Source organism: Tachyglossus aculeatus, chromosome X4 (assembly GCF_015852505.1).
Source record: "Tachyglossus aculeatus isolate mTacAcu1 chromosome X4, mTacAcu1.pri, whole genome shotgun sequence".
Classification (NCBI taxonomy): Eukaryota; Metazoa; Chordata; class Mammalia; order Monotremata; family Tachyglossidae; genus Tachyglossus; species Tachyglossus aculeatus.
Window position 1 is genome coordinate 39,359,960 of NC_052098.1, and position 12,572 is coordinate 39,372,531.

General features: G+C 41.8%; 1 protein-coding gene across 8 annotated transcripts in view; it reads right to left on the bottom strand.

The window, feature by feature from the left end:
• Positions 1-12,572, bottom strand: part of CSNK1G3 (casein kinase 1 gamma 3) — a 112,405-nt gene that overhangs the window by 48,715 nt on the left and 51,118 nt on the right. For all 8 annotated transcript variants that reach the window (XM_038770017.1, XM_038770016.1, XM_038770018.1 and 5 more), the window contains one exon: positions 8,759-8,828. In XM_038770017.1, coding sequence (XP_038625945.1) covers positions 8,759-8,828 — 70 coding nt within the window. The remainder of the gene's footprint in view (positions 1-8,758; positions 8,829-12,572) is intronic.

The window sequence follows — 12,572 nt, forward strand, 5'->3', positions numbered from 1 at the left end:
TAAATGCAATTTAGCATTTACTATGATATAACCCAACTTTCAGAGAACTGCTTAAAATAATATCATGCTTTTCAATCCCAAAGACATCCCTAGATGTTTGATTGGCTGGTTTTATGCAGGTGTATTTTATTGCTACCTACAATTACAAGAAATGAATATATAAATCATGTTAAACTGCTCAAAATCACTCTGAGCTCAGATCGTACATTCTTTCAAGAGAAACTAAACATTTTGGCAGATTTTACTCCAAATGGCGTTAGCTTGTTGGTAAAATTACTTTATTGGTTTTACAGAACCATTTGACACCATCAAAAGACCTGGAAAATGCTTAGCAAATTTGACTCTCTCGAGAAGCAGCGTGACCTAGTGGATAGAGCATAGGCTTGTGAGTCAGAAGGAACTAGGTTCTAATCCCGGTTCCACCATTTGTGTGCTGAGTGACTTTGGGCAAGACACTTCACTTCTCTTGGCCTAGTTACCTCATCTGTAAAATGGGGCTTAAGATCGTGAGCCCCATGTGGGACAGGGACTGAGTCCAACCTGAATAGCTTGTATCTACTCCAGCGCTTAGTACAGTGCCTGGCATATAGTAAGTGCTTAACAAATAACATTTAAAAAATGCACCAAGACTCTTAGGCTGCTTCATGAAGGTATGATTGGTTGAGTTAAATGTTGAAGAAATTCTGGCTGACTCTTCCCCATGATGCAGGGTTGCGTGATATTTCCGTCCCGGTTCAAGAATGCAAATCTGAAAGCTGCTGTCAGAATCTCCCCCTTCTAGACTGTGAGCCTGCTGTTGGGTAGGGACCGTCTCTATATGTTGCCAACTTGTACTTCCCAAGTGCTTAGTACAGTGCTCTGCACACAGTAAGCGCTCAATAAATACGATTGAATGAATGAATGAATTTACTGAGATTCTGCTGCATTTAAGGCACTCTTCCTCCAAATGCTTAGTACAGTGCAGTGCTTTGATCAGTCAATACCACTGATTGATTATTAAGCTCTTGGGAATTGCAAAATCAAGTGACAAGCTCCCTGCCCTTGAGGACCTTGCACTCTAAAGCAGGAGTTCATACCTACCTATTCTCTTGTTCTGTACTCTCCCAAGCACTTGGTATAGTGCTCTGCACACAGGAAGAGCTCAACAGAATGGACTGATCATCAAAATCCTTGAATGTACAGTTGAGTAAGCAGATGCACAAACGTACTGAGGACAGGCATAAATAAGCCTATAAGTGCTAGAGATGGTTGACGGGTTTGGGCAAATTGGGATCCTAGGAATTAATCATGGAAGGCTTGTTGGTGGAGGTGAGATTTCAGGAGGGCCCTGACAGAGTTGAGGTCTGCCTGACGTGGGGAGAGAGTATCAAGCCGGGGAAACAGCCTGAACGAGGGGAAGGAGGCAGGAGTCATCTATGTGGAGTCACCTGTGTCTATTTAAGTCCCTTTTCATGTTTGTCCACATCAAAGGTGCTGATCAAACCGGGTTTTCAGAGGATAGAGAACTGTGTTTACGGCTTTGCAATGCAATGTTTACATGAAAGTCTAGTAGATGCATTTTGATGACTGTGATGATTCCCCTTCTCCCAAGACACATGAGGAAAGATAAATAAGAGCCTACCGGGCAGATATTCAAACACAAAATGAAGGCTTAATCTAGCTACTCCAACATGGTCTCCTTAATGGATATTTTTACATTATAATTTGCAATTCCCCCCTCATAGTATGCATACCAAACCTCCTCACTTCTCACCCACCCTCACTATTTAGGTATATATCATTACAAAACTTGCTAAAAATGTATCCTTTTCCCACTCCAAATTCTGAACCCCTCCACTGTAAGACTCTGGCTCTTAGCCAAATAGGAATTCTGCAAAATACTGCAAACAGAGCAAAACAGGAATATATATGGGACACCAACCTATTTCATAAATGGTAAAGAGAAGTTAAATTTGCTCCAGACCTCTTACCAGTCTGTGGCAGAATAAGATGATGAGGCTACATTAGGGAAATAAATGTATTTACTAACTTTTAAAAGTCTCAAATTTGCAAATTTCATTTTTACAATCTACTTTGCCGAGATAGCATGTTCTAGTGGAACGGGGAGTCAGGGACCCAAGTTCTAGTTCTGCCACCTGGCTGCTATAATGGCCTTGGACACGTCACTTCTCTGTGCCTTTAGTTTCCTCATCCGTAAAATGGCGATAAAATACCCGTTCTCCCTCCGTCTTCGACTGTGAGCCCCATGTGCGGCAGGTAATATGTCTGATCTGACTATCTTGTACCTATCCCAGCACTGACAAAGTGCTTGGCACACAGTGAGTACTTGAAAAATATTATCATTATTATTTTCCACCCAATGGGAAAAAATTGCTGCTGAACATGAAACGTGATTATTTGGGTAGTAAAGGCTGAGAAGAGGCTTGCACAAGCCTCAATTTGGGGGGCCCAGCCCACCCCTGTCAAGCCTCCTAGTCCAGCTTTAGCCTAGCCAAGTCAGAAAGTTATTGCACAATTCAGGATTTGGCCTGCCTGGATCTCAAAATATTCAAAATATCAGTCCTGCCTTAAGCAAAAAATTTTAACTGTGAACAACCCTTTTAAATGACTGAACTGCCTTCTGTTATATGCCATTCCTCAAAACAGCCACACAATCCATTACAGAAAGTGAAGTCCTTCAGAGCAGCCCTCAGTGCTCTTCTCAATGGCTGCTGTTAGGGTCATCATGGCCCAGAAAGCACTGTGCCACAAATAAATTTAGGCATTTGAATTCAGGCAAGGTGAGGTTTGGATTTTTGGAAAATTCAAGAGATCCGATGCAATAAATCAGAAAAATGGAAAACCTGCCTGAGAACAGACAAGTCCATAAAAAATGGCAGGTCAGGTGTAAGCAAAAAAATGGTGGGCCAAAAAGAATTTTGAAGAGTACCTTTCAAGGAATGCCAAAGCTTTTGAGAAATATTAACAAGTGGGAGACCATCGAGAGAATCAGTGAAGCCATGCAATGACTGATGTAGAAGATGCAGTCAGGGATGAAATGGAGAAAGAGAGGAAACTGGATGAATTCTTTTGTCAGGTCTTTTCTGAAGAAAATGTTTAGGCGGTTCCAACATCTAAATCATTTCTTGCAGCAGAACAATCAAAAGACATGTTATAACATCCACAAATTATCTGCTTCCCCCTCTAGACTGCAAGCTCATTCCCCTTCTACACTGTAAGGTCATTGTGGGCAGGGGAATGTGTCTGTTTATTGTCATATTACACTCTCCTAAGTAATTAAGACAGTACTCTGCACACAATAAATACTCAACAAATACAACTGAATGAATAAATCTGGTAGAAGGAATTTGCAGTGAAAATGTCCCGGTTTGGAGATCACACCAATCTCTTCCAGGTGGTTAAATGTCAGGCAAATGGGAATAAACTTCAAGAAAACCTCATCAAACCAAATGAGCATGCAGAAAAGTGGCAGACAAAGCTTCAGTGAGAGAAAGTGGAGGGCAATTCAAACAGAGAAAAATATTCCCAAGCACAAGTTGGAATTCCATGCAACCAGGATAAGGGGGCATCTGCTAAAGTGTGAAGGTGGGAAGATTCAGAACACACTTGAGACACTTTTCCACACAGAGGGGATATAAATAAGGAATTCCTTATCTCTGGAAGTCCTGCAGCAGAAATCATCTAGAAGGGTTTGGATTACATTCATTAGTGAGAGGTCTTTAATGAGATAAAAGGAAGACTTAGAGACACTGGAACAGGAAGCTGGGGCTCAAGAAAGATTCAACTGTTGCATAAATTATTGGTTCATTTTGGATTATTGGGAGGAAACGTTAGGGATATTAGATCCTTAACCACAAAGATGTATGGAAAGGAGACTGACCACTTCACACTGTTCCCCCCAAGGAACCTATACTGCCACAGTTGGACATGGAATACTAGGCTACACGGACCACTGGTCTGACCCAGAAAGGCACCGCTTAGGTCTTTAATCATCATCCATGGTATTCACTGTGTGCAGAGCAGTGTACTAAGCACTTGAGAGAATACAATACAACAATGACTTGGGGATGCTGCCCAAGCCTGGCCCCAACCTAGGCTTTCCTTTTAACCAACTCTCTGGCCAGTCAGACTCGGGGTACATGGGATGATTCAAGTACAGCCAGTACTCTAAAAGTTGGGGTCCTGAAAAAAACATTTTACGGGTCATTAAAAGTCACCCAATTCTGCAATGATGTCTTGCGCAATTTCCCAACAATTTAACTGGGTACAGGAAATCATTCAACCTAAATAGCTCTTATATCCCTGTGTGTGTACAGAGATCACTACATGTTGCTGCCAGTGTCCCTGTGCCTGTGTGAGCTCTGATTGGTTAGGATGAATGGGACTGGGGGAGGGATGCACATCGTACTCCTCCCTGTCCTCCCACAGTCCTGTCTACCAGGAGAGGCGGGCATTGGCAACAAGGGGGGGGGTGTTGTTTTTGTGTGTGTGTGTGTGTGTGTGTGTGTGTGTGTACACACACACACGGGGGATATGGACAGGAGGCACACTGGTAACTCAATTCCCCGCCTGGTTGCCCACCAGACCACTACTGCCACAGTATTAGCCCCACCTCCCACAGGAGCACAACTAGTACAGCAGCTAAGGCCAAAACTCATCAGAATGGCAAGCAACAGGAAGCAAATCGGCAGTCGGTGTATTTATTGGGTCTGTCTCTGCCTCCCCTCCATGATGACCCTTGGCATTCCTCATGCCCTTCTCCTCCATGTCCCCCACATGCCCTTCTCTTTCTGCATGTTTGTGAACTTCCCTTTCGTGCCAATAAGCTAAAATGCCACGGATGAGGTGGCAAGCTAATCTTTAAGCATACGTTCGTGTCTGTTTACCTGATACTAAAATAACAGTGAATTACACCCTTTACATGCAAAATTTAATTTAAATCATTAAATTGTTGGTTTGCCTCAAAAAACCAAAGTCGTGATTCAGAATTCATCTCCTCTGTCAACTTTACAACGCACTCCATATGAATGTTTTCATATATTTTAGTAATCTCGCATTAAATCCTTGGCATTCAGAGAAATCTCCTTCTCTCATCTGCTGACATCACTCCTGACATCCTAGCAAGATGCATTTATATTAAATAGAAAGAAAATCATTTGGGTCCAGTTACTGCAAAAGGTTAACTAAGAATCCCTTCAGTTAGCCTGCCAAATGGGAAAGATGGTTTAGGGGAAGCTGGGTTCTGCTTTGCTATTATGTATATATCTGTGTGTATCTGTAATTTATTTATTTATTTATCTATTTATTTATATTAATATCTGTCTCCCCCTCTAGACTGTGAGCTTGTTGTGGGCAGGGAATGTGTTTGATGTTATACTGTACTCTCCCAAGCACTTAGTACAGTGCTTTGCACACAGTAAGCACTCAGTAAATATGATGATGATTATTATTAATAATAAGAAGAATATTCAATACTATTACACTGAATGAACTCCTAGTCTCTACCATGTCTACCCTAGAACTCTTGCTTTAGATCACCCACATGCCACTCCTTCCCAAGGCTGTGTGAATTGTGAAGACCATATCTTGATTTCCACTGCACTTCCTTACACAAACTCAATTAACCTTCAGCTTTCAGTTGCCCATAAGAAATGAATTTTGCAAGGGTTGGCTTTAGCGTTCATGGAATGGTCTGCTCTGTCACCACCTATAGATCTCTTGGCACCCACTCCCCCTTGCTGAAAAAAAATCTTTAATGACCTGACTCCCTTCATTGATACAGAGAAATGAATTCCACTACTCTGAGGAATAGCACAGATGTGCTTTAAAGGGAAAAAATAAAGTTAGCATTTCCTCCAACCTAAAAGGAGATTATGTTAATAGTGTGACAAATGTGAAACCCACAAATGTAAATCAATAAATAGGGCTGAAGTCTGTAAGATTTTAAAAGTTACTTCCTCAAATTATGTTTCATTCCAAATAGTTAAAGCTTCTCTGACCCATTAAATATTGGTGTACATGAGTAATCCTCTTTGCAAAGACATATCCAGAATGGTAAGAGGAAATAAAAATCGCTTATGGCAGAAGCAGGCCCCATATGATTCACAGAAATTAGTTTTTGGAAGAGCTAATAAGCTGAGATAAAATAACGTCCTGTCACAAATCAGGAAACCCTTTTTCCATAACAAAGTTGGATTTTCTATAGTCATACCACTGCCTAATTTTATCAAATCTTTGGTGGTCAGGGACACTTCTTTTGAAAGGGAGAGTAATTTGCTACTGAAACTAAAATTAAACAAGCCATTAGAAAAGCAAGTCCTCTCCCAAAATAACTTATTTGTATGAAGTCTGACAAAACAACTAGGTAGAACAAGCATACATTTCCCAATTAAGAGAATGCACTGTTTTGACATCACTGGCCTTCAAAAAAGCCGATCTTACTTGTTCAAGTACCTGGAAAAATGACTAAAAACAGCACAGTCGCTATACAGAGTGCTGAAAATGAACATGAGGAGAGAGTTGCCACTGGGAAAATAGGTCAGGGATGTTCCTTCTCCATTTTCTCCATGAGAGACAGGGACTGCATCCAATCTGATTATTTTTTATCTATCCCAGTGCTTAGTACAGTGCCTGGCACATAGCAAGCACTTAACAGATATCATCATCATTTTCTAATGTCTGTGTAGATCTCTAGCCCTTCCAAACTCTTTAGACCTCCAGGTAGCTTAGATATGCGATCCACTTAGCTCTAGCACACTGAGAAACAGCGGGGCCTAGCAAAAAGAGCATGGGCTTGAAGTCAGGGGACGGGTTCTAACCCTGGCTCTGCCATCTGCCTGCTGTGTGACCTTGGGCAAATCACTTGACTTCTCTGTTCCTTAGTTTCCTCAGCCACAAAATGGGGATAAAATTCCTGTTCTCCTTCTCCCTTAGACTGAGCCCCAGGTAGGACAGGGCTTATGCCTGACCTTATGAGAAGCAGTATGGCATAGTGGATAGAGCACAGGTCTGGGAGTCAGGAGGTCATGAGTTCTAATCCCAGCTCCCTCATTTGTTTGTTGTGTGACCTTGGGCAAGTAATTTTACTTCTCTGTGCCTCAGTTACCTCATCTGTAAAATGGATATTGAGACTGTGAGTCCCACATGGGACAGAGTCTGTAACCAACCCAATTTGCTTGTATCCACCCCAGCACTTAGTACGGTGCCTGTCACATAGTAAGTGCTTAAGAAATACCTTTATTATCATTATTATTATTATTATTTTTATCCAGTATCAACCCCAGTACTTAGTACAGCACTTGGCATCTAGTAAACACTTAACAAATACCACAACCAGTCTGATTATTATTATTCTTGCACAGACTCCAGATAGTAAACTTGCTGAGGGTGAGATTATGTCTATCAGGTTTACTGTACTGTACTACTCTGCCAGGCAAGTAGAACAATGCTCTGCACACGGTAAATTGTCAATTGACTAATTGTTCCACAGCTAAGTCAGTAGCAGAGACGCTACAATTTGCAATCAAGACTAACTCCAGTCCAGGGAGTTCGAAATATCTATCCCCATTCATTGCCTGCTCTGGAGAGCAGTACAAGAAGCTCACACTCCTCTTAGACTGTGGGAACGGAGCTGAGCACATAGGTGATTCCCCCCAGTGTCATGTCAGGGGTCCACAGCCAGGTCACTAGCATTGGCTGTGACAACTATGCTTTGGAGGCCTGGCTAGAAAACATAAAGGTACAAATGCGTTAATATACACCTTCACACCTGGAGACTCAAATAACAGATTATGAGACTCTTCTGGAAACCATCATTCCTGAAAGAAAAGGGTAAGAAATCACTCCTTGATTATCAATGAATGCATTATCTGGGGCAGATTCTGAAGCTCTGCCAACTCTAAGCCTGGCTTTTCTTTGGCATGGCCTTATCGCTGTGGCACCTGCCAATCACCACAGTGGTTCCTAGCAAGGTACCATTCCCAGGTACCATTCCCCCTGGGCTGCCACCCCACAGGGTCTAAACAGTTTCTACAGCCCCTCCCCATTTTTTTATTTTGTAATATCCAAACCACTTCTCCCTGTATTACAGTAGACAGTTGCCTATAGAACCTACATTTAGAAACAACATGGGAAAGATTTGTAAACAATGCAGGCATGCTTAACAATTGAAACAGACATTTGAAAGAGGAAACATTGGGAAATTGGGGGATCATATGTGGGGAACCATACCCTTCCATCTATTTAGGAGGATTGTGTACTCAAATCATTAAAGTTATAAGAGCAGCAGTGAATTAGCAATGATTAGAGCAGCAAGAAGATTTCACACTAAGGAGTGTTCTGCATTGCAAACAATTCAATAGTTTCCTATCAGCTTTTCCCTCCATAAAAAACACTAATTACCATTTACCTTGTTGTTCACATAAAATTTATCAGAAAGTATTTTAACTGTCACACTGCTGCCAGTCTGGGTACACACCACAGGTTGGTAAATCCTGTGGAATCATCCTAAATTTCTTGGCTAGTCTTATCGATTTCTAGACAAAAAGCAGCACTGGCATTAACTAGATGTTTCAGTGAAAGCTAGGTCTGAAATAAAAAGGTTGCCCACCCTTTGAGGTTTTTTCCACTTGATCCAGTTCTCCTAATTAAGGCTTTGCTTCTGGAAGCAGTATCATAAATCAATTCTTAAACTATTCAACACTCTGATGTATACTCTAGCCCAATCTATTTTTAAAGCCTTATGCTAATTGTATTTTACCTGTACATCCTAACTGCTTATAGAATCTGTATTCCAAATGCAGCTGTGGGGCTCTGGATTTCATTGCTTCCTGAGAAAAACCAAAAAGAAAAAGATTTTAACATATAACCGACAACTTGATCCGCATTTCAAATGACAAAATCTTAAATATCAAATTTTAGAGGTGACTACGTTAAGACATCTTTATTTTTTAATCATTTTATCGTTCAAGTGAAATAAACCAATGCTATTCACCTACAACAAGGAACTACCAGATTGCACTAGTCATTTTTGGCTTGACAAAGGTTTCCCAAGGCCGTGTTATCTTTCTTTTCTTTTCCCCCTTTGTAATGCTCCCCTACCTCCTACTTCTGGTGAAAGGGATTGGGTTCAATGGAAAAAAAAGATGAGTAGGTCAAAAGGTTTAAGAGAAGAGAAACATGAAAATGACAACTTTATTGGAAAATGACCCAGAATGGCCCATATCCAAGATGGCATCAATCAACGGATCATCAACCACCTGAATCGACCCCTTGGGGATCTGTGGCTCTTGAACTACTTCAAAAGGTCTACAAAAATCTAACACATTGCCTCACTACGTGCTCCAGAAGGAGGCAGACACAACCTCACCTGAAACATGAAGGGCCACGGCACAGATTCCCGGGGAACTGCTGGTTATGTGTGCCATGTTCATTCGTGTGGATACGGTGGTGCCCCCCCTACCCCCCCAGGGGGACTATAAAGTTCCAGTAGCCCAAGGAGGGCCACCACGCATGCACTGGCATTCAGCATCTGTGCAGCAGCACCCTTTGGAAATTCAACCAGGCCTGGGATAGACATGGAACTCCATCTGGCTTCTGGAAATAAGCTACAGCTAGAATCGGAAATGGGTCCAGGTCCTGAAAAGGCCATGGGAGCCTCTAGAGAGGTGGAACACATGCCGCTAGTGCAGCTACACAACTCTTGTGCTCTCCCCATGGGGTCGCACCCAAAATGCTTAATGCTATTGTCTTTAAACCTGAAGATAAATGCTGAGGGTTTTGCAATTTTCCTTGAGAACCTGTAGGCACCATAAACAAGTAAAACTAGATTCTCAGTTTTCACTTTCTTCCCTAGAAGTGTTAAACCTTCAAGCACAGCAGACATGAGCTGAAGTTATTCCGTTTCATAATTGTGGGTTCCCGTGTAGGCTATTCAAAGCACTTCATTTAATTACTGCTGTCTTGTTGGAACAACTAATTAAGGTAATGAATGCAGAAAAGTTAATGAAATATTTACATCATGCTATATTTGTCATCTAAATGATGTGGTCCAAATTCTCTAATACACTCAAAGCCAAAATGCTTAAGCCAAAATGCATGTTTTCACCAGGCATTTTGGCTAGAACTCAACAGCTGAATTAGAGAACATTCTTCCAAAAAGTCAGCATGACTAAACAGAGTGAAACACACTGTTGGAAGAAACAGTTGTGCACGCACATGCGTTTGCAGCGTTGGACAGAGTGAGTACTAAAATGCAAGTTTTTCTTAACATGGGGTTCTAAGAGAAAGCAACCCCAGTTTTATAGAACTGGGTATACCCCAGTAGTCAGAAGATGCTTTTCTATAATTCTTTGAATTTGGGGGATGACAACTTGGGACAACCATGTAGCCAGCAAATAAGTACAGAGTCCATTAGGCAATGCCATCCTGCTACAATGTGCTAGCTTTGCTCTTGAAAACCCTTGTATTGTCAAAATCTAGCATTATGTCAACCATTATTTCAAAGGGAAATAAATGAATGGGCAGTAGATGGCTCAAAATTCCAATACAACCAAACTTTTTATATATCAATCAGAAAATTTCTATGAAGTAGAATGCACTTTCTTTTTTATAATGTCAGTATGTGCTTTGGTAATATCACGTAGGCAAATAAACAAATACAAACAAACTATAGCTAGGTGAGCAACTGTTTGCTGATGAGAAAGGAGGGGGAAGCAGCAGCACAACTTAAATTTTTTTCAGCACTGCAATCAATCAATGATACTTACTGAGCACTTACTGTGTGCAGAGCACTTTACCAAGTGCTGCATTTACATGAATGAACTGTTCTGTAGATTCTATAAAACCCACTACTTTGAAGATATGGTACAGTCTCTCGATCCTTTCATCATGGGCTACAACAATTCATTTTGAATGCAGGGCCAAAAAGGGGGCAGGGATATTATAGGGGATGGATCCTGGAATGGGATAGGTTTCAAAGAGATAATGGGCCAGAAAACTACCATTTTGGGTCTTTTTAATCCTGACTGGTAAATCTTAGGTCATTAGACAACTATAATGAGTAGTTAATAATAATAATTGTGGTATTCGTTGAGCTTACTATGTGGCAAGGACTTTACTAAGCGCTGGAGCGGATACAAGCAGATCGAGTTGGACACAGTCCCTGTCCCTCTTGAGGCTCACATTCTTAATCTTAGTCTTAACCCAGTATTAGTTCTGAGGGTCCAGCTCAAGTGGCTGCGGGGACCATCGTCTCCAATTATGTGCCAGGCATTGTACTAAATGCTAGAGTAGATAAATGGTTGGACACAGTCCATGTCCCAGAGGGGGCTTCATCCCCACTTTAGAGCTGAGGCAACTTAGGCCCAGAGAAGTGAAGTGTGTTGCTCATGGTCACACAGCAGACAGGTGGCAGACCCGCAATTAGAACCCAGGTCCTTCTGACTCCCCTGGCCCATGCTCTAGCCACTAGGCCATGCTGCTTCCCATTGCCATAGCACCTTATCGCGTCAAGCTTCTGCCCCGAAGTCAGTGTTTTTCTCCTCTCCAAATTCCTGCCCCCCACTAACACTCATGGCTAATATTAAGATAAAGCAATAAAAATAAGCCCCCACTAACTGTGTGGGCTAGTGGAAAGAGTGAGGGCCCGGGAGTCAGAGGACCTGGGTTCTACCCCTGGCTCCACCACTCATGTGCTTTGTGAACTTGGGCAAATCACTTCACTTATCTGGGCCTCAGGCAACCTAGCTGTAAAATGGGGATTAAATCCTCCTCCCTCTCCCTCCAGCTTAGTCTGAGAGCCCCCTGTGGGACAGGGGCTGCATCCAACCTGATTTATCTTGGATCTGCCCTTAGCCCTTATTAGAGTGCCTGGTACATAAAGTACCACAAAATAAAATCCCCTTGAATAGTAGCAGTAATAGTAATTAGTAAGAGCTTAATGTGTGCAGAGCACTGTACCAAGCACTGGAAAAATATACTGTATACACTATAAAGAGGTGGGAATTAGATACAGTCCCTGGCCCTCAAGGAATCTAAGAACATAAGAGGGAACTGTGGACTGCAAGTTCCTTGTGGGAAGGGCTCCTATTGTTCGGTACTCTCCAAAGCACTTAGTACAGTGCTCTAGACACAGTAAGCACTCAATGAATATCATTCATTGATTGACTGTGAAGGAATTGGTGACAGACTTTATTGTATCATATTTATTGAGCGATTACTGTGTGCAGAGCACTGTACTGAGAGCTTGGGAAGTACAAGTTGGCAACATATAGAGACGGTACCTACCCAACAATGGGCTCACAGTCTAGAAGGGGGAGACAAGAAAGAATGAAACAGCATAAAAGACAACTACACAAAGTAAAAATAAGAGCGTTAAGTCAAAGCTCTTTAGCTCAGGATTGAGCTAATTTGGCCATCTCAGAATCTCGATTCCCCAGTCCTAATCACCCATGGAAAAGCCGTTTTGAATTCCACCTTATTTATTTAGTTGTATTTTTATCTTAAAAAGGAAGACTTGGGTTTAAAAGATAGCACCACCAGCATCTCTAGTGTCCTTTAGAAAGAGCACTGTT